Source organism: Heterodontus francisci, chromosome 17 (genome assembly GCF_036365525.1).
Source record: "Heterodontus francisci isolate sHetFra1 chromosome 17, sHetFra1.hap1, whole genome shotgun sequence".
In the NCBI taxonomy this organism is placed as follows: Eukaryota; Metazoa; Chordata; class Chondrichthyes; order Heterodontiformes; family Heterodontidae; genus Heterodontus; species Heterodontus francisci.
This window is the reverse complement of record NC_090387.1, coordinates 77,527,616-77,549,340: the sequence shown is the minus strand read 5'-3', so window position 1 is coordinate 77,549,340 and position 21,725 is coordinate 77,527,616. Positions and strand designations below refer to the sequence as shown.

General features: G+C 42.3%; 1 protein-coding gene across 10 annotated transcripts in view; it reads right to left on the bottom strand.

Annotated features, from left to right (window-relative positions):
• Positions 1 to 15,361, bottom strand: part of LOC137379085 (anillin-like) — a 94,069-nt gene extending 78,708 nt beyond the window's left edge. For 4 of the 10 annotated variants that reach the window (XM_068049730.1, XM_068049737.1, XM_068049739.1 and 1 more), the window contains exons 1-5: positions 15,188 to 15,361; positions 5,615 to 5,747; positions 3,295 to 3,498; positions 2,471 to 2,580; positions 391 to 460 (exon numbers count right to left, since the gene is read on the bottom strand). In XM_068049730.1, the coding sequence (XP_067905831.1) occupies positions 391 to 460; positions 2,471 to 2,580; positions 3,295 to 3,498; positions 5,615 to 5,702 (472 nt within the window). In that variant the 5' untranslated portion in view covers positions 5,703 to 5,747; positions 15,188 to 15,361. Of the gene's footprint in view, positions 1 to 390; positions 461 to 2,470; positions 2,581 to 3,294; positions 3,499 to 5,614; positions 5,766 to 15,187 lie in introns of all 10 variants that reach the window. The other 6 variants (XM_068049733.1, XM_068049734.1, XM_068049732.1 and 3 more) reach the window with 6 other exon arrangements.
• Positions 15,362 to 21,725: the final 6,364 nt, after the last annotated feature.

Here is a 21,725-nt window from a genome sequence, read left to right as displayed (position 1 = left end):
AAAGGAGATACTGAGACGAAGGAATGGAGTTAGAGACTCAGATCTTAGAATCATTCTTTTTGTCCCTTGTGTACACAATGCAAGACAAGCAGAAACAAAAACAAAGTCACAAGAAGTGATGCTTCATCCACTCACGTGCAGTACCATAGGAAGGAAGTTAATTATAAAAGTTGGACCTTTGCCCCACTTTTGAAATCTTTTGTTCCAATTTTAATGTGTTGAAAACCTGCTGCACACTCCAGGATGCATGTTAGCATTCACATGCCAACAGCTAACTTGAAATAGTTTCAGGAAGTGACCTAATCACACCAGAGTACTTTTGATACATTTACTAATTATAAGCACACCACGACCACATTGGAATTGAAGACTAATACAGATTACACTTACTTGAGATCTTTGTAGTTTTCACTTTTGTACAACTTATGGTGGCCTTCTCTTCAGTCTCCTTTCGGATTTGCTTCAGCAGAAAAAAAAGTCAAAATTTAGTTAATAAATGTTGATCACTTGCCAATGATCCAACTTAGGTGATGCTAATGGGACATGCAAGTGGTACAAAAGTCAGTTGTTTTACAAAGATTAGAACAAGCTAAAGAAAAACAAATAAGTATCACAACTCTCCTCTAAGTCAACCCCAGCACACACCTGCCAAAAAAATGTGTTTCATATAAAATCTTCTTTACTTGGAAATAATTCAACTTATTGGGATCATCCCTCTTCCCTCAGGAATGAGGTACAGCTCTTCAGTATCCATCAAGTGGTTAGCAATTATATGGGAATCCTGTCTATTCAAATAAATGAGGATTCCCACCTGATCTTAATCCCTTGACATCAACATTTTCCAGTCGGGGCTACTGGACAATCAAGAATTGGAGCTTTAAGTTAAATTTCATCCATTTGCTCAGTCTCCCAAATGAAACGCGTGTCCCTATTTATAGACCAAGGATTGATGCTGGGATCTTGCTGGTATACATAGCTTCAGCCCATAATACAGTACTGTACTGATGTAGCTGGAGTTGGCAGTATAGGCTAGAAAGGGGGTGGAAAGTCCTCTCATTTGGCATTACAGCAATGACAGATTGTGGGACTTGGCGGAATTGGGGACGAATGAGGTTCGATTCACTGGAACGGTTGGTGAGCAACAACAAGCAGGGCAGAGTAGGAGAAATGCTCTCAAAAGTCGCAAATTACTGCTGCCAAAGTGATTTAAATATTGAACTTTTTCAATTGGTTCGTCGAGATACATCTGTCTCATACATGCAAGAAAATAAAGATTCTGATTACTACATGGATACAGCTGTATAGAGTTGTGTTACAGGATGACAAATCCAGATGCCTGGATTAATCTAGATTATACAAATTAAAAACTCACCATAGCAGTCTGAGAACTTTTATCAAAAAAAGGGAATAAAAAGCTCAGTAAGAGTGACCAAGAAGCTGTCTGATCGTCGAAAACCCATCTGGTTCATTAATGTTCTTTAGAGTATGAGGTCTGTCACCTTTGCGTGACTCCATTCTTGTACTAATGTTTGACTCAACCACCCTGGCAAGTCACTCAGCTGCACCAAAGTACCACAATATAAAAAGGAGTTCAATAAAATGTCCAACTATCAGGGTTGATAGAGATGGGCAATAATGGCAGTTTTGCAAGTGCTGGGAATGATTTAAAATAAGATACTGGTGATGGAACTTTTGAAAATTCATTTTGGGGGAGGAGGGTTGCATGATAGGGCTCAAATTAAGATTAGGAAAAAATGGTTAGCAATTAAAATGTTTACATTTTTTATCCAGGATGATTAGATTTAGTGTCTAGCGTTACATTATTGATACGTCCAGTTAATGTCACAACAGCCTTTAAAGCCAGACTTTGGATGATTTGAACACAGGCCCCAGATGATGAAAAGATGGTGTGCTAATCTCTCTCAGTACTAAGTGCTGATTTAGAACATTATACCAATTTTGGCAGAACAACTGGAACACCAAGTCTTAGGCAGTGTGTAACATCTGGCTGGGAGGAGCATAATATAAAGACATATAGATGCTTCACACTCAAAGTAGCAATAACATTCCCACACAGCTGTTACGTACAATCTAGCTTTGTAGCTTCATCATTGAATTTTCTTTACATTTGTTGATCACTGCAGTCAAGCCTCCTGCTCCCATTCATTTTTGGTGTATATAGGGTGTCAGTAGAAAATGGAGCAAATCAGGCATTGGTTAAAAAGTTAAACATACGATAGGTGCAGCAACCTGATTTGCACATGATCAGCCCATTATATATAGTTTTCTCTACATAGGACAAAAAGGACCAATTACAATAGGAAAGGTGCAGGAATCATTCAAGTCAACATCCAGCATTGTGATGCTATAAACAAGACAATTTAGACAATATCATCTTGTCATTTAGGATAGTGGCATTGAATATTTATATATCACGAGAAAACGCCAAATTGAGGACAGATTTAAGTACCTTCCTAATAGGAGGTCTGGTTAGTTCATCCTTCCAAAAGTTGGTTGCCTCTGCTGGAGAGACCGGTCTGTTTTTCAAGCCTGAAGATATCTGCACATCAGTAGAAAGTTCTAAAGAGACAGTCCATTAGTTATTAGTAAGTGTTCTCAGTTATTGGCCATCAGCTCCCCACTTAGCTCTTGTAAACAAGTCATCTCCAAATCAAAATAATTTCCTTTGCCAGATCATGCGCATTAATCTCAGGATTTTAACTTCTGCCTATAGTTTACATGCTATTTTATGCACAAACTACAAAAAGGCTATTTTGAATGGTTTTTAAACGGTAGACAGAGATTGAATGCCACAGTAACAGATTGCCATTAAAAGTTTGAGTTTACATTCCCATATTTGGCTCACTCAAAAAGTGTTTACAAATTCTTGAGAATGGGACAGTTGTGTACAATAAAACAGAAGCAAACTTTAGGAAGCACAAGTTAAGCAAGTGCACATCACACACGATTAAACAGTGACAAAAGGTGGTTCCCTTCAACAGATATATCAATGATCCAGCATGGATCCACAAAAACCACGAACTTCTAGTTTCTACGGCATCAGTGCATCTCAGCTGCGACAACTGCAAGGTGCAACAGGCCTCAGGGGGAAAAAATGGTTAGCCACTACCACAATTAGGCAAGGTACCAGAGGGTTACTGGTGCCTGCAAAGCTATACCTAGCAACTGGTCGCACCATGAAGAGGAAATTGGAAACAACTTGCATCATACTAAAAATATTGTACACCTTGTAAGAAAGCATGGCTTATTTTTGCAGCATGGCACAAGTCATACCATCAGAATTCCAAGCTTTCCTCTGTTCAGCCAGGCTCCGAAGCCTTGATTTCACTGATGGAACCACAGGAGTGTCTGGTTTGATCTCTTGTTCGTAGACTCGGAACTTCTTGGAAGTAAAAACAGATCCCCCAGGATTTACGTTTTCCATTTCTTCATCCAAGGAAGAACATTTCTGCCTCTTTAGAGTGTCTAGTGGCAGTTCTGGAAATTAAAATTCCATTAACAGAGCACTGGTATACTAACAACAGGTAATCTCTTTAGCAGCAATACCCCTTTTAAAATGGATACATATTTTGTCCACTCTAGTCAACTATCAAGAATACAATTTGTTAAAATAGCAAGAGGTCAAGCGCACTAGTTTGGAAGAGTTAATCTGACTGAATGAAGCAGCTTGTGAAAATGAGTAATGTCAAACGGTAGACTACAATGATACAACCACACAAATAATATGATAAACACAGCTGGTCTAGATCACATTGGGTAATCTGTACCACAAGTGTTACATCTTCTGTACTTCCATATCCTTCTGATTTATTCAAGTTGGATCATGAGATCTATAATAAATACTATGACATTTGATTTTTATTCATGGGGTGTGGGCATCACTGGCAAGGCCAGCATTTATTGCCCATCCTTAATTGCCCTCCAGAAGATAGTGGTGAACCACCCTCTTGAACTGCTGCAATCTATGTAGTGAAGGTGCTGCTAGGCCAGGAGTTCCAAGATTTGCTTGTTGGAAAAGGTCATTGCCTGACACTTGTTTGGCATGAATGTTACTTACCATTTATTAGTTAACGTCTGAATGCTGTCCAAGAGTTGCTGCACACACAGACACGGACTGCTTCATTAACCAAGGAGTTGTGAATGGAATTGAAGACTGCATTCAGTGAACATCCCTACTTCCAACCTTAGGGAAGGTCTACAATGAAGCAGCTCAAGATGTTTAAGCCTAGTACACTGTTCAAAGTGACATTGGCGAGTCAGTGCTGCTTGATAGCACTGTTGATGCTATCATCTTCACTTTGCTAATTGAGAGTAGACTGTTGGGGCAATAATTGGCCTGATTTCATTTGCCCTACTACTTCAGAACACCATGGACTTCTGAGCTATCTAATTTGAAATGATAACAAAAAGACTAAACTGTGTCCATGTGGATAGGTTATGGAGAATTAGGGGACATATTTAGAAGTTATGTAAGCATGGAATTAGTGTAGGTGTCAAGAGGTTTTCCTGCTTGGAGGGTTGCAGACCTTTGGAATAAAGATGCCAGCTTGTGCAGCGCAAGCATTCAAAAGAGAGGGGATGGATTCCTGGAAGAGGTTGATGTCTCTGTACAAAACGTACCTCGTCCCCGAAGCATCTTTTTGATCACTTCAGGACTGGAAAGAAAATTCCCAAAGTTCAATTTCCCTTCCAGTGGACTAGGCTTTTTTTTGTAAAAAAAATGTTCTTTTGTACTGTGCTGGAGATTACACAGGTGCTTAGGTGCAACATGACAAAGGTAATGGAAAAGCTTGTCAATTTGCATCTGTCTTTTTTTATATTCGTGTGCATTATGCGACTCGACAAATAGCAACAAAGGGCAAGTTTTGGATTTCAAGGCTATGGATTGCAGCTCTGGGCAAAGGCCAGCTATCCGACCCGAACCCGACAGGACCCGATATGTGTCAGGGTCGGTCACACTTCCAGGTCCGGCATTCGGGCTCAGGTCGGGCTGGATCGGACACACTCTATCAGCGCCTCAGGTAAGTGACTTTAATGTTAACTTACTTCTTGTACTTTAAAGGTGGCTTTGCTACAGTTATATTAAGCTTGTGCAGGTACGGAACAAAGTGAAAAACAGAAGGTAAGTTAATTGATGGTCGGGACGGGCACAGGAAAAAAAATTGGAAGGACCCAAGCAGGCCTTCAGCGCTGGGGCAAAGTGAGTTTCTACAGACAGGTAAATCTTAATGAACAGAGGAAGAATTAAGGATAAATATAGTGAGACGACTTTAAAAACCCCAGGTAACCGGGAAGAATTTCACAAACATGTTGGACATAGATGCCTGCAACATTTTTTTTTGAGCTAAGATGGGGCAAAATGCCAAACTACCACTTGTGTGCATGCCAGATGTTTCATAATTCAACCAATTTTGGATTCTGGACAACAATCTGACCCAGTATGTCAGAGGAAAGGAAAACAAATACTACCCTGTGCAAGTGGGGGATTAAAAAAGAAACCAGAAGATTCTCTCCATCCAATTTTTACAACTCAGAAGCAGTTAATGGGAGCACTCAGGGCAGAACTGCATGCAGTTTAAACATTCCAACTTACCGCTGCTATCTCCATCACTGTCTGCACGCTGCTGTCTCAGACGTTTCAAAGGGCTGCGCAGCATTGCTTCTACACTGTGAAGAGACATTTTTTCGTATCCTCTTTCTTTTGGACACAACGTGCTCTCTGTGACCTAAGACAGAAGGAAGGCCTGAAAAAGTGATCATGCACTGTATTATGTTCACATCCAAGTGATTCTAGGCGACTCTCAAGCAATTTGAACAGGATGCAAAAGTAAGTTGCAGGCTGCTTTCCAAATAGAGCTGGGAAAAAGGACACTGCTATGGTGATTTGGTGTCCAAAACAGCAAGCAAGGCAAATGTGGATTCTAGTTGGAACTAGCATAGCTCACACCTTCAAGATTAGTATCAAAATTCAAGAGCACAGGTTCTAAACAGATGTTTATTCACAAATGTGCACAACTGGAATCCCTTTAGATAAACTTAATGATAGTCAATAGGTTCATGATACAGGCAGGTAAGCAAAGGAACAATAATTACATAATAGTTATACCCAAAGATCATATTCCGAACTTTTAAGATATAAACTTTATCCAATCCAATGTGAACGCTTTGAAATTGGCTTTTCCTGTTAAAAAGAAAATGTGGACAATGTGCGGTAAAGATGGCTAAAGGTCAGATGACCTGACCTGCGCATTCAAAAACTGCCTGTCTTGAAATGACAAAAAAGGATACATTCCAGACTAAGAGGTGTCCGAATAAACCCATCCTGAAATCACCAAGACATTCCTGAATTGAATGGGTTTGTTCTGAGACAAAGGAGGTGATTGTCTTAACCACCATCTGGTTCCCCCACCCCACCCTCACCCCAGGATGAACGGCTTACAACAAAACCAGGATGGAGAGCTGTGAAGTAACCACATCATAACAGAATGGTACCCATCCAAACAGCAATAGATAGCTATGGATTCCACATCCTGGTTCATTCTGTGGTCACACCAGGGGAGAAGGGTGCATGTAAATGAACAAGCTTTAACGTGATGGATTTTGACCTTAAAAAGGTAATCCTCTGGAGAGAGAGGGAAGTTCAAGACAAGACATCACAGACAGCAGCCCAGCCAAAGGCTGAGAGATTGGACCAGCACAATGAAGCCCTGCTGTTAATTCTACACATCAACTTGCTGCAGAGAACTGGAAGCGACCACCAACTCCAGACTGAAATCTTAACCAGCAGAAATATAAAACACCCCAACAAGTTCAAGACTCTAAACAACCAGGCTTGCACCTTTAAAAGACTGTCCTTCTTAGAAGATTCAGCAAGTTTACAGTGAACTTTGAATAACTACCTCCCTCTAAATCACTTACCCTTTTCCACTCTATTCTCGTGTATGCGTGTGGGTGAGGTTGTGTCCATTTCGGGAATCGTCATTTACAGCATAGGAGGCAGCCATTCGGCCCATGCCAGTTCTGCACGGAGCTATGCTGTTAGACCCACTCCCCAGCTCGATCCCCGTAGCTCTGCAAGTCTCTCTCTCTCTGGTGGCCATCCAACTTCCTCCTGAAGTCATTAATCGTCACTGCCCACAAGGGTGGTAGAAGCTGGGAGTTCCAGGTCATTACCACCCGCTCCATAAAAAAAGTGCTTCCTCATATTCCCTCTTTTTCCCAAAACCTTCAATCTGTGTCCCCAAGTCCTTGTACCATTTGGTAATGGGAACAGCTTTTCCTTGTCTAACCCATCTCTAAGCTGGTCATAATCTTGTACACCTCTATTAAATCTCCCCTCAATCTCCTTTGTTCTAAGGAGAACAAACCCAGCTTTGCCAACTTAATCTTGTAACTAAAATCCTGATTCCCGGGAACTATTCTGGTAAATCTCCTCTGAATCCTCAAGGCCCCTCACATCCTTCCTGAAGTGTGGTGATCAGAACTGGACATAATACTCCAGTTGGGGCCGAACCAGAACTTTATAAAGGTTCAACATAACTTCTCGGTTTTTGTACTCTATGCCTCTATTCATGAAGTCCAAGAACCCATATGCTTTACTAACCATTCCCTCAATGTGTCTTGAAAGATTGCTGCACATGCACCTCCAGGTCCCTCTGTTCCTGCACACTCGAACTGTACCATTAAGTATATATTGCCTCTCCCCATTCCTTCTGCCAAAATGCATCACTATACATCGGTCAGTATTAAATTCCACCTGCCACACCTCTGCCCATTCTGCTAGCCTGTCCTGTTGCAGGCAGTTCACATCATCCTTACAGTTTGCTGCACTGCCAAGTTTGGTGTCATCAGCAAATTGAGATTGTACTCTGTATTCGAAGATCCAAGTCACTTATATATAGCAAAAATAAAAACAAAAATGGTCCCAGCGCTGACCGTTGGGGAACACCACTGTCTGCCGTCCTCCAGTCTGAAAAGCAACCATTTACCATGATTCGGTGTTTGCGATCCTCAAGCCAATTTTTTATCCAGATTGATGCTGACCCTCATTCCACGAGCCTCAATTTTGTTAACCAGCCTTTTATGTGGTTCCTTATCAAATGCTTTCTTAAAATCCATATAGACAACAACATCCACATTCCCTTCATCAAGAAATTAGATTAGTCAAATATAACCTGCCTTTTACAAATCTATGCTGACTATCCTTAATTAACTTGAACCTCTCCAACTGTCCATTGATATTTTCCCTGATTATAGTTTCTAAAACCTTACCCACCACTGATGTTAAACTAACTGGCCTGTAGTTGCTAGGACTGTCCCTACACCCTTTCTTGAATAAGGGCGTCACATTTGCCACTCTCCAATCCTCTGGCATTCCCCGTATCCAGGGAAGATTGGAAGATTATGGAAAGCCCTTCCACCATCTCCATCCCCACTTCCTTTAGCAACCTGGGATGCAAGCCGTCTGGACTAGTGACTTATCTACCCTAAGCATAGCCATCCCCCTTCTCAATTTTTATCCTATCCATTGCCTCTACTCTCTCTGCTTCTACTGATATTTTGTCAACCTCCATCTCCTTAGTACTCATACAATGTACTCATTAAGTACATTAGCCTTGCTCTGCACCTCTAAGTATATATACCTACAGCACACTCATCCTTACACTGCACAAACAGCATAGCTGGCCTGTGTCTTCATTCCTGGATCTCTCAACCCGTGTCTTGTGACCTAGAATGCATTTTTAAATGGAGTTCCAACTCTTAAAGGGGAACTAATTTATGTCAGAGTTGTATGTTTGAATTTCTTTTTGAAAATTCTTGTATACTTTGTACTTGTATAAAAATTCTTTGTATACTTATCACACACACACACACAGCAGCTTGGATGCTCCCTCAGGAGTTTCTTATTTTGGAGAAAAATCATTGAATTAAATTCAGAGGACAGTGAAGTGGATTCGGGCAGGAAACGCCCGTGGGGATGGGAGTAGAAAGATGTGAGTGAACGCCGCTGTTAAACAAAAAGTCTATTGCAGATTTTCCTCACTCAATATTGTCTGCTACAAATTATATGCGGTTTCGTTTATTTCCAGCAGCAGCCGCGGTGCATGGCTTTTGTTTTGCAGGAAATTGTTGCTAACTTTTGGAGTGAAGTTGCCAACCCTCCCAGATTGCCTGGAGTCACCAGCAATCTCACAGGCCCGACTGCCAGCAAGCCGTAGAAAGATAAGTTCAGGCATTTAAAAACTAGAATTTTAGATTTTTTAAGACTTTGGGGCGGCACAGTGGCGCAGTGGTTAGCACCGCAGCCTCACAGCTCCAGCGACCCGGGTTCAATTCTGGGTACTGCCTGTGTGGAGTTTGCAAGTTCTCCCTGTGTCTGCGTGGGTTTCCTCCGGGTGCTCCGGTTTCCTCCCACATGCCAAAGACTTGCAGGTTGATAGGTAAATTGGCCATTAGCAATTGCCCCTAGTATAGGTAGGTGGTAGGGAAATATAGGGACAGGTGGGAATGTGGTAGGAATATGGAATTAGTGTAGGATTAGTATAAATGGGTGGTTGATGGTCGGCACAGACTCGGTGGGTCGAAGGGCCTGTTTCAGTGCTGTATCTCTAAACTAAACTTTTGTTTACAGGTGTTAAAGATATGTGATGTGGGGCAAGGCTGTTGCAGGCAATGCATTATTCAACATTGCAAGAGTGTTGATTTTAAAACAAAATTGTGTTAGCCCTGTTTGAACACGAATTGTTCGTTTCTTGAGCATTTATGGCCTGCCATCTAATTTCCATAACCAGATGTGGCCCTCAGGCCAATAGATTTGCCCACCCCTGTGGTAGTTCTTAATTTTCCAATTGCTTACGACAGCATTGAGGCACTAACAAGCACATTTACACAAGTGGGACCTTTGGCAGCAAACACTGTAGTTATGAACACAACAGACCTCAATGAACCCATCATGTCTCAGAACCATTCCAAGCACGTCACAACAACTAATTAGTTCTGCAAACACAGCAAGATCCCAAAAAGAAAGGACAAATAACTAGTTAAATATTAAGTGCTGAGTAGAACAGAAGAACTGGAGCAGGCTCTAGTGGCCTAATTGTCATTCAATATCATGGCCAATCTTCAACCTCAGCTCCACTTTCCTGTCCTGTCCCTGGATTCCTTTAGTGTCCAAAAATCTGTCCATTTTAGTCTTGCATACACTCATCAACTAAGCATTCACAGCCCTCTGGGCTAGAGAATTCCAAAGATTCACAATCCTAAATGAAAACAATTTCTCATCCTGGTCCTAAACGTCAGCCCATTGTCCTGAGACCAGGACCCCTGGTTCTAGACTTTCCAGCATGAGGCAAACAACCTCTAGCATCTACCCTATGACTTTTTATACATTTCAATGAGATCACCTCTTGTTTAAATATGCACCCGAGAATATAGGTGCATTATATTAGTCAATCTCTCCTCATCCCAGAATCAATAGTGTATCTTTGTTGGACTCCATCCAAGGGAAGTACATCCTTCCTTCAGTAAGGTGATCAAAACTGCACATAGTACTATAGGTGTGGTCTCACCAAGGACCTATATAATTGCAGCAAGACTTACTTACTGATACTCCAAAACCCTTTAAATAAGGCCCAACATACCCTTTGCCTTCCTAATTGCTTGCTATACCTGCAAGTTAACAGAGATTCACGTACAAGGAGGCCCAAATCCCTCTGTATACCAATATTTACTAGTTTCTTTTTTAAAAAGTTCTGCTTTACCATTTTACCTACTTTAGATATCCTAGGCCATTGTCGATTACTGTAAAGAAAATACCCATCTTCAAGAGGCGAGATGTAACACATCTGCACCTTAAAAAGCAGTCAAGAGAGAGAAACCTACAAACACCTCAGGCCTGCAACCAACAACTTGACTTCGAAGACAATTCAACAGGTTTACTGTGACACCAACCCCCCGAAACCTAGCCCCACAGTCACTTGCCCCTCTTCCTCTGTCTCATTGTGTGCGCGCAAGTGAGTGAGTGGACAGATGCGGTTGCAATAATTTCAGGATAAGGCATATTGATCAATAAATAATTGATTTTCTGTTTGAAACCTACAAGAAAACTGGCGTTTATTTGACAAAACACAAAGGGGTTAAACCTTAATAACGAAAGATACTTGCTGGAGTTGAACAATGGGAACAACCCAATCTCACTACGTGGCTGTAATGCAGTCGATGTCCCTTTGCAGTTAGCGTCCTCCTCACAACTTAGATAGGAGGAAAAGTATTGTATCCATGATTGGTGGCATCACACTCAGTTACTTCATTTAAGTCACTGATAAACTGTAAATAGCTGAGGCCCCAGCACTGATCTTTGTAGTACTTTACTCGTTACAACCTATCATCCTGTTGCATAAGAACATAAGAAATAAGAGCAGGAGTAGGCCATTCAGCCCCTCAAGCCTGCCCTGCCATTCAAGAAGATCATGGTTGATCTATCCCAGTCCTCAACTTCCCTTTCGGGCCTGCTCTGCCTAACCCGCGACTCCGAGATTTCAAAAATCTATCTACCTCCTCCTTAAATACATTTAGTGACCTAGCCTCCACAACTGAGGCACAGAATTCCAGAGATTCACCACCCTCAGAAGAAATTCCTTCGCATCTCAGTTTTAAATGTGTGCCATCTTATCCTGTAATTATGTTCCCTAGTTCGAGAAACCCCCACTAGTGGAAACACCTTCTCAATATCTACCCTGTCGAGCCCCCTTAAAATCTTATATGTTTCAATAAGATCACCTCTCATTCTTCTAAACTCCAATGAATAAAGGCCCAACATGTTTAGCCGTTCTTGATAAGACAGCCCCTTCATCCCAGGAATCAGCTAGTGAACCTTTTCTGAACTGCCTCCAATGCTAGTATATCCTTTCTTAAATATGGGGACCAAAACTGTAAGCAATACTCCAGGTGTGGCCTCACCAACACCCTGTACAGCAGTAACAAGACTTCCCTATTTTTAAACTCCAACCCCCTAGCAATGAAGGCCAAAATTCCATTTGCCTTCCTAATTACTTGCTACACCTGCATGCTAACCTTTTGTGTTTCATGTACAAGAACACCCAGATCCCTCTGTACTGCAGTATTTTGTAGTCTTTCTCCATTAAAATAATAATCTGCCTTTTTATTCTTCCTACCAAAGTGGACGACCTCACACTTTCCCACATTGAACACCATCTGCCAAGTTTTTGCCCACTCACTTAACCTTTCTATATCCCTTTGCAGATTCTTTGTGTCCTCATCACAACATGCCTTCCCATCTATTTTTGTATCAGCAAATTTGGATACATTACACTCTGTCCCTTCCTCCAAGTCATTAATGTAGATAGTAGATAGCTGAGGCCCTAGAACCGATCCTTGTGGCACCCCACTAGTTACGGCTTTCCAACCTGAAAAAGACCCATTAATCCCAACTCGCTGCCTTCAGTGTGTTAGCCAATCCTCAATTCGTGCCAACACATACCCCCAATACCCTGAGCTCCTATTTTGTGCATTAACCTTTTATGTAGCACCTTATCAAATGCCTTCTGAAAATCCAAATACAACATCTACTGGTTCACCTTTATCCACTCTGCTTGTTATATCCTCAAAGAACTCTAACAAATTTGTCAAACATGATTTCCTTTTCATAAAACCATGTTGACGCTGTTTGATTGCATTATGTTTTTCTAAATGTCCTATTTCTTCCTTAATAATCGACTCAAGCATTTTCCCAATGACTGATGTTAAGCTAACTGGTCTATAGTTTCCTGCTTTCTGCCTCCCTCCTTTCTTGAATAGGGGTGTCACATTAGCGATTTTCCAATCCGCTGGTACCCTACCGGAATCCAGTGAGTTTTGGTGTATTATGACCAATGCATCCACTATCGCTGCAGCCACTTCTTTTAAAACCTTTGGGTACAGGCAGTCAGGTCCTGGCGACTTGTCTGCCTTTTGTCCCAGTTTGCCCAGCACCTTTTCCCTCGTGATAGAGATTGTTACAAGTTCCTCCCTCCCATTTACACCTTGTACATCTATTATTGTTGGGATGCTTATAGTGTCCTCCACCGTGAAGACTGATGCAAAATATTGGTTTAATTTATCTGCCATTTCCCTGTTATTAATTCCCCATTCTCATCCTCTTAAGGGCCTCACACTTACTTTAGCTACTCTCTTCCTTTTAATATACCCATAGAAGCTCTAGCTCTTACTGTTTGTTTTTATATTTCTTGCCAATCTACTCTCAATTTTCTCCCTCTATTAGTTTTTTAGTCATCCGCTACTGGTTTCTAAAAACTTCCCAATCCTCTGTCATACCACTCGTTTTCGCCACATTGTATGCCTTTGTTTTTGATTTGATACTCTCCTTAAACTTCCTTTGTTATCCACGGGTGGTTCATCATTCTCTTAGAGTCCTTCCTTCTGATTGGAATAAATGTTTGCTGAGTGTTATGAAATATCTGCTTAAAAGTCTGCCACTGCTCATCCACTGACTTCCCCTGTAGTCTATTTTCCCAGCCTGCTTTCGACAACTCTTTCTTCATACCTTGTCCTTGTTTAAGTTGAAGACACTGGTTTGAGACCCGAGTTGCTCACCCTCAAACTGAATTTGAAATTCTACCATGTTATGATCGCTTTCTCCTAAAGGATCCTTAACTATGAGATCTCTTATTAATCCTACCTCATCACACAATACCAAATCTAAAATAGCCTGTCCGCTGGTAGGTTCTGCAACATGTTGCTCTAAGTAACAATCCCTGAGACGTTCTACAAATTCATCTTCCATGCTACCCTTGCCAATTTGATTTGTCCAGTCTATATGCAAATTAAAATCACCCATGATAATTGTAGTGCCCATCTTACACGCCTCCATTATTTCCCAATTTATATTCCTGATTTTCTGTCCATTAAGTAATCCCATGATAATATATTACTCCCACTTCCAATCCCACATCTTGTGCAAGGGAGGAATTGTGGTCAGAGTCATTTCTACATAGCACAAGACCTTTAATGTCTTAGAGTGGAATTTCTCAACTTTCATCTCAGAAGCAGCATTGCCAACCACATCCAGCTGATATGTCCCAGACTCATTGATATTTGCTGAGTTAGCTGATTGCAGCAGGAAGAGACAAAGGTTTTCTATTGGACTGCTGTTGAGGAAAGAAAAATGGTGGAATGTCCAGGATCCCCATTCATTTAATCTATCTGCTCAAAATGCATATATAGAAGTTAGACTACAGGATCAAGCGCAGCTGCAATGGCTCAACAATTAACCAATTATGCAGGTTCAAAAAGAATGCTGTCAACCTAGAGTCCCTTTATTCATAAGAAAATTGGAGCAGGATGGGCAGAAATGAGTAGACTCATCTAGTCATAATCCACTTGGAATTGTACTGTTGGTCTGACTTAAAAGTGACACTCGACAGCATGAGCAAATTTTTTTTTAAACTAAAGACACTAATTTCTGGAGATGAGCTGCTACGCATAATAGGTGGTAATGACAGCGACCAAGCTTTTTATTTTAAACTGTCCCTGATACCATTCAGCAGCTAACACATTCCATGATCCTGTATGAATTTCTAAACTGGGTGTGACCTGGCAAATTTCCACTCAACAAATTCCATCCCAACTGTGAAATTCTTAAGCAGCGATCCGATTAGAGGCTGAAGTCTTTATTTTCCCTCTTTGACTAAGTTTTTGGCCGACTACCTTAATATCGTCCAACGTGGTTTATAACGCTCCTGTAGAAGTCTTAGGACGTTTTATTACGAGTTACGGGTTTCATTGGGGTGGGGAAATGATTCACTTAGAATCCTGTTACATTCTTCACTTAAACACAAAGTCTGTCTTTAAAGGTGACAAGACGTTCTTTCCCCCCAGAATGTAGCTCTGAAAAGGCAACACAATCCATCTTAAAAACTGACAATTTCGAACCAAATTATTGCAAATGAAGGAAATGAATAAACTGAGATTGCGAAGCTTACAGAGCAGGAGTTAAGAGGAAAGGAGATAAAGCTCAGGATGTGGGATTGTTACAGCCGGTGCAGCCTCCCTGTTCCTAGGCCAGCTCCATTGAACAGGAAGGTCTGGCCAGAGTGAAGCTGGACCGCCGATTACACAGAGACCAGGCCAGAGCCCAACAAACACTTACCTACCGGCCGTATCGCGCGTCCACCTACCTCGGATCCGGGTGAACGAACCACAGCCTCAGACCCAGTGACGTTTTCCACCTCAACCCTCACCCACTTACAAATCCAACCGCCACTCCTTCCGTTTAAATCCGGCGCTCTTTCCCACGCATGCGCTTCGAGCAACGGTCATTTCCCTGTCCCTCCGCAGCGCAATGCGCATGTCAGTCAAGGAGCGTGTCTGCGAGGGAAGATGGGCCAGCGCCTAATGTCTTCCTGATTGTCGCCCCCTCTCAATGGGAAAGTGCAATAAATCGACCTTTATCGCTCTTTGACTCGCCTCAAAGAGACCTCCAGTGGGATTCAGCTTATGGTTGATTGTGTTTCATCTTTGAAAGGAGTGAAGTTGATGGGTTGAATGGCCTTTTTCTTTTCCCCTGTGTTTTTTTTAATGTTCTTATTTGCTATAGCTGACCTGAGAGTGTTGGGGCTCTGGAGTTCTATTCCTCAAAAACCTCCACCTCACCATCTCTCTCCTCCTTTAAAACCCGTCTTAAAACCTATCTCTTTGACCAAGATTTTAGTCATCCATTCAAATGTCTCCTTCTTTGGCTCAGTATCAATTTTTGTTTGATTAAGCGCCTTTGGCCACAATACTATGGTAAAGGCACAACAGAAATGCAGGTTGTTGCTGCATTTACCCCATTTCATAACTGAACCAGCAGTACAATTGAGAACCAGGTTGAAGCCAGGGGAATGGCACTAAGTGAATTGCTTGTTTGGAGAGCGGGTGCAGACACAATGGGCCAAATGGCCTCCTTCTGCGCTGTAACAATTCTGTCATTTTGTGACTATAGAAGGTTTGGGGGGAAACAACAAGTAAAAGAAGCAAAGAGAGTATCAGAAGAGCCTCGTGGCTAACATAAAAGGGAATCTAAAAGTCTTCTATAGGCACATAAATAGTAAAAGGGTGATAAAAGGAGGTGTGGAACCAATTAGAGATCTAAAAGGGGATTTACGCATGGAGGCAGAGGGGATGGCTGAGGTATTAAATGAGTACTTTGTATTTGTTATTACCAAGGAGAAGATGCTGCCCAAGTCATGATGAAAAGGGAGGTAGTTGAGACACTGGATGGACTAAAAATTGATAGAGAGGAGGTATTAGATAGGCTGGCTGTACATAAGTGGATAAAGCACCAGGACCAGATGAGATGCATCCAAGGATACTTAGGGAAGTAAGGGTGGGAATTGCAGAGCACAGGCTAAAATCTGCTAATCCTCCTTAAATACAGGGGTGGCGCCAGAGGACTGGAGAATTACAAATGTTACATCCTTGTTCAAAAAAGGATGCAAGGACCGTCCAGCAATTGCAGGCCAGTCAGTTTAACCTCAATGGTGGGAAAGCTTTTCAAAACGATAATTCAGGACAAAATTAATAGTCACTTGGACAAATGCAGATTAATTAAGGAAAGCCAGCATGGATTTGTTAAAGGAAAATCGTGTTTAACTAACTTGCTTGAGTCTTTTGATGAGATAACAGAAAGTGTTGATAAGAGCAATGCGGCTGATGTGGTGCACATGGACTTCCAAAAGGCATTTGAGGAAGTGCCACATAACAGGTTTGTCAGCAAAATTAGAGCCCGTGGAATAAAAGGAATAGGAGCAGCATGGATATGAAAATGGCTGAGTGAGAGGAAACAGAGAGAAGTTGTGAATGTTTTTTTTTGGCCTGGAAGAAGGTATATAGTGGTGTTCCCCAGGTGTCAGTGTTGGGACCCCTGCTTTTCTTGATATATATTAATGACCTAGACTTGGATGTACAGGGCACAATTTCAAAACTTGAAGATGACACAAAACTTGGAAGTATTGTGAACTGTGAGAAGGGTAGTGATAAATTTCAAGAGGACATAGACAGGCTGGTGGAATGGGTGGACAAGTGGCAGATGAAATTTAATGCAGAAAAAAGTGGTTCATTTTGGTAGGAGGAACAAGGAGAGGCAACATAAGTTTAAGAGTACAACTCTAAAGTGGGTGCAGGAGCAGAGGGACCTGGGGGTATATGTGCACAAATCATAGAAGGTTGCTGGGCAGGTTGAGAAAGTGTTTAGTAAAGCATATGGGCTCCTGGGCTTTATAAATAAGGGCATCATATACAAAAACAAGGATGTTATAATAAACCTGTATAAAACACTGGTGCAGCCTCAATTGGAGCCTCAATGTCCAGTTCTGGGCACCACACTGTCAGAAGGATGCTAAGGCATTAGAGTGCAGAAAAGATTCATGAGAATGGTTCCAGAAATGAGGAACTTAAGTTACGTGGAGAAGCTGGTATTACGATTGTTGTGGGACGACCTTAAGGAGAGATGACCTTAAGAACGGACCACCTTAAGCATTGTATGTGAAGATCATCAGAGGAAGTGATGTCAGGTTACACATGATCAGGGAGTTATGGATGGAGCCCGGCAGAGTGAGAGGTGTTCAACTCTATCTCATGCAGTAACTATTTGTGCATATATATGTTCCAGTTCAGTCATAATAAAACCCACGTTTATTTTGGATATTACTTGTAGTCCTGTGAGTCTTACAAGAGATCACACACACCAAGGGACAAGGAATATTATATGGCAGCAGTGTCAGGATTTATTTTTTCTGAAGATCACCAAACATTATATCATGGCAACCTGTGATTTTTCCTAAACAGCACATTAAGTGAGAGAACAAGGAACAGCAAGCTCCTACCTGAGTGGCCGAAGATCCAGCAAGAGAGCAGTTAGCAAGAGACCCCACAGCACAGCAGAGTGCAAGGACACAGACAGGACCCAGGAGGTTGGATATCTGTGAGTACAGCAGGCAATTTGACAGGAGATCAGAGCTTTTACCTATCTGGCAGTGGATCAAAACATTTTAAAAGCAGTAGCTGAAGCCATTACTGGTTTAGCCTTCCCTTTTTATTTGATTTGTGGGCAGGGCCTAAGCCCAAAAGAGTGGGGAGGTCAAAAGTGCCACAGGAGGTTCAGTACCAAGTAAAAGTCTGGTTGTTGCAGCTGCTAGTACTGCAACCTTCAGCCCTCTTAAAAAGAACTCACTGTTTTTAAAAAAGGCAGTATGCACAGTTCTAAAAAAAAATGAACAGCTGTGTTAGCAGAGTGTGTCGATACAAACAACGAAAGCTATAGTCTATCACTCTTAAAAGGGTCAGGTACCAAATCTGTCTTAAAAGGGAAACAAAAGGAGTGTGCCTGTGAAAAATATGACCTGTAAAAGTCCTATATTTATAAAAATCAGAATCATTAAATTACTGTTTGTAGTGTACATTAATGATTTAGACATGAATATAGGAGGTATGATCAGTAAGTTCGCAGATGACACGAAAATTGGTGGTGTTGTAAATAATGAGGAGGAAATCCTTAGATTACAGGGAGATATAGATGGGCTGGTAAGATGGGCGGAGCTGTAGCAAATGGAATTTTATCCCGAAAAGTGTGAGGTAATGCATTTTTGGAGGACTAACAAGGCAAGGGAATACACAATGGATGGTAGGACCCTATGAAGTACAGAGGGACCTTGGTGTACTTGTCCATAGATCAATGAAGGCAGCAGCGCAGGTAGATAAGGTGGTTATGAAGGCATATGGATGCTTGCCTTTATTAGCCAAGGCATTGAATATAAGAGCAGGGAGGTTATGATGGAGCTGTATAAAACACTAGTTAGGCCACAGCTGGAGTACTGTGTACTTTTCTGGTCACCACACTATAGGAAGGATGTGATTGCACTGGAGAGGTTGCAGAGGAGATTCACCAGGATGTTGCCTGGGCTGAAGCATTTCAGCTATGAAGAGAGACTGAAAAGGCTAGGGCTGTTTTCCTTGGAGCAGAGAAGGCTGAGGGGGGACATGATTGAGGTGTAAAAAATTATGAGAGGCATTGGTAGGTTACATAGGAAGAAACCTTTTCCCTTGGTGAAGGGGTCAGGAACCATGGGCCATAGATTTAGGGTAAGGGGCTGGAGGTTTAGGGGAGATTTGAGGAAACATTTTTTCACCCAGAGGGTGGTTGGAATCTGGAATACACTGCCTGAAGAGGTGGTGGAAGCCGGAACCCTCACAACAGTTAAGAAGTATTTAGATGAGCACTTGAAACGCCATAGCATACAAGGCTACGGGCCAAGTGCAAGAATATGGGATTAGAATATTTGGTACTGTATGGCCGGCACAGACACGATGGGCCGAAGGGCCTGTTTCTGTGCTGTATAACTCTATGACTCTATGATTAAGACAATGGCTTTCAGATATCCTGTTATGGACTGGAAAGTGTAGGACATAGCTTCAGCATTTAAACTATTCTGACAGCAAATGGAATTGTTTTTCCTGGGCCAGGATGTGAATGAACCAGAGAAACAAGCTACTAAAACTAAGCTTGCACTGGGCAATGAGTGCCTGAGGTGGCTCAATACCTCAGGATGAGGATCCATAATACAATCAGGCAGAGTCAACATGGTTTTGTGAAAGGGAAGTCGTATTTGACTAATTTATTAGAATTCTTGAAGTAACAAGCAAGGTGGATAAAGGACAACCTGTAGATGTGGTCTACTTGGATTTCCAAAAGGCATTTGATAAGGTGCCACATCAAAGGTTACTACACAAAATAAGAGCTCATAGTGTCGGTAGGGTGTGGGGGGGTGGGGGTGGAGGTGGTGGTTAACATATTAACATGGATAGAGAATTAGTTAGCTAGCAGGAAGCAGAGAGTAGGGCTAAATGGGTCATTTTCAAGTTGGCAAGCCATTACTAGTGGATTGCCACAGGGATCGGTGCTGGGGCCTCATGATTTACAATCTATAGCAATGACTTGGATGAAGAGACTGAATGTATGGTAGGTAAATTTGCAGATGGCACAAAGTGAGGTATAAGATTAAGCTGTCAAGAGGACAAAGGGCTGGATTATGTTGTTCCGCTGCTGGGAACGGCGGCGGGTGCAGAAAATGGCGGCCGTCGCAATTACGCGGCGGGTGGCCACTTCACATATTGATGGCGGCCGCCCTCACCCCCCACCCACAAATCACGTGGCAGGGGTGGCATTGGTGATGTCATTCACGGCATCACCTGATGCAGGAGCAGGTGCCGGTGCCATATTTAAAAGGCTGTCAGCCCTTCCAGCAGTTCTAAATAATTCAGAGTTGACCCCTTCCCCACACACTAAATGATGCAGAGTTGACCCCTTCCCCCTACACTAAATAATGCAGAGTTGACCCCTTCCCCACACACTAAATAATGCAGAGTTGACCCCTCCCACATACACTAAATAATGCAGAGTTGACCTCTTTCCTCCCATAGACTAAATAATGCAGAGTTGACCCCTCCACATACACTAAATAATGCAGAGTTGACCCCCTTCCCCATACTGTAAATAATGTAGTGTTGACCTCTTCCCTCATATAGACTAAATAATGCAGAGTTGACCCCTTCCCCCACACTGTAAATAACGCACAGATGACCTCTTCCCTCCCATAGACTAAATAATGCAGAGTTGACCCCCTTCCCCATACTGTAAATAATGCAGTGTTGACCTCTTTCCTCCCATAGACTAAATAATGCAGAGTTGACCTCTTCCTTACCAAAGACTAAATAATGCAGAGTTGACCCCTTCCCCCATACTGTAAATAATGCAGATATGACCTCTTCCCCCCCCCCCATACACTAAATAATGCAGAGTTGACCCCTTCCCCCATACATTAAATAATGCAGAGTTGACCGTTTCCCTCATACACTAAATAATGCAGAGTTGACCTCTTCCTTCCCATAGACTAAATAATGCAGAGTTGACCTCTTTCCCCATGCACTAAATGATGCAGAGTTGACCCTTTCCCCCATAGACTAAATAATGCAGAGTTGACCTCTTCCTTCCCATAGACTAAATAATGCAGAGTTGACCTCTTTCCCCATATACTAAATGATGCAGAGTTGACCCCTTCCCCATACACTAAATAATGCAGAGTTGACCTCTTCCCCCAACCCCCCAGTCACGAAATAATGCAGAGTTGACCCCTTTCCCCCATACACTAAATAATGCAGCGTTGACCTCTTCCTTCCCATAGACTAAATAATGCAGAGTTGACCTCTTCCCCCATTGACTAAATAATGCAAAGTTGACCTCTTCCCTCCCATAGACTAAATAATGCAGAGTTGACCTCTTCCCCCCCACCCCCCCAGTCACGAAATAATGCAGAGTTGACCCCTTCCCCGCTACACTGGCGCCAGTTTCTCCTGGACAGGAAAGTGATGACGCATGAGTAACACACGATATGCTAAAGATTGGGAACTGAAAGTAAGATCATGGGGAATTAAATTTAAATTTATGCAGAGAGCTATTTTAAGTATGTAAAGTATGTTCCTGTCGTAGAGCAGTGGTGGTGCCACCACGGAGCCTCGCCTCTGCCGGGAAGATCGGGCCTGGGAATCCCAGCGTCAGGCTTCGCAGCAGCCGCTCAGATTCTCCAGCCCCCCTCCACCACGGAACCCGACATTGGGCTGGGAATAAAATCCAGCCCAAAGAGTCTACAAAG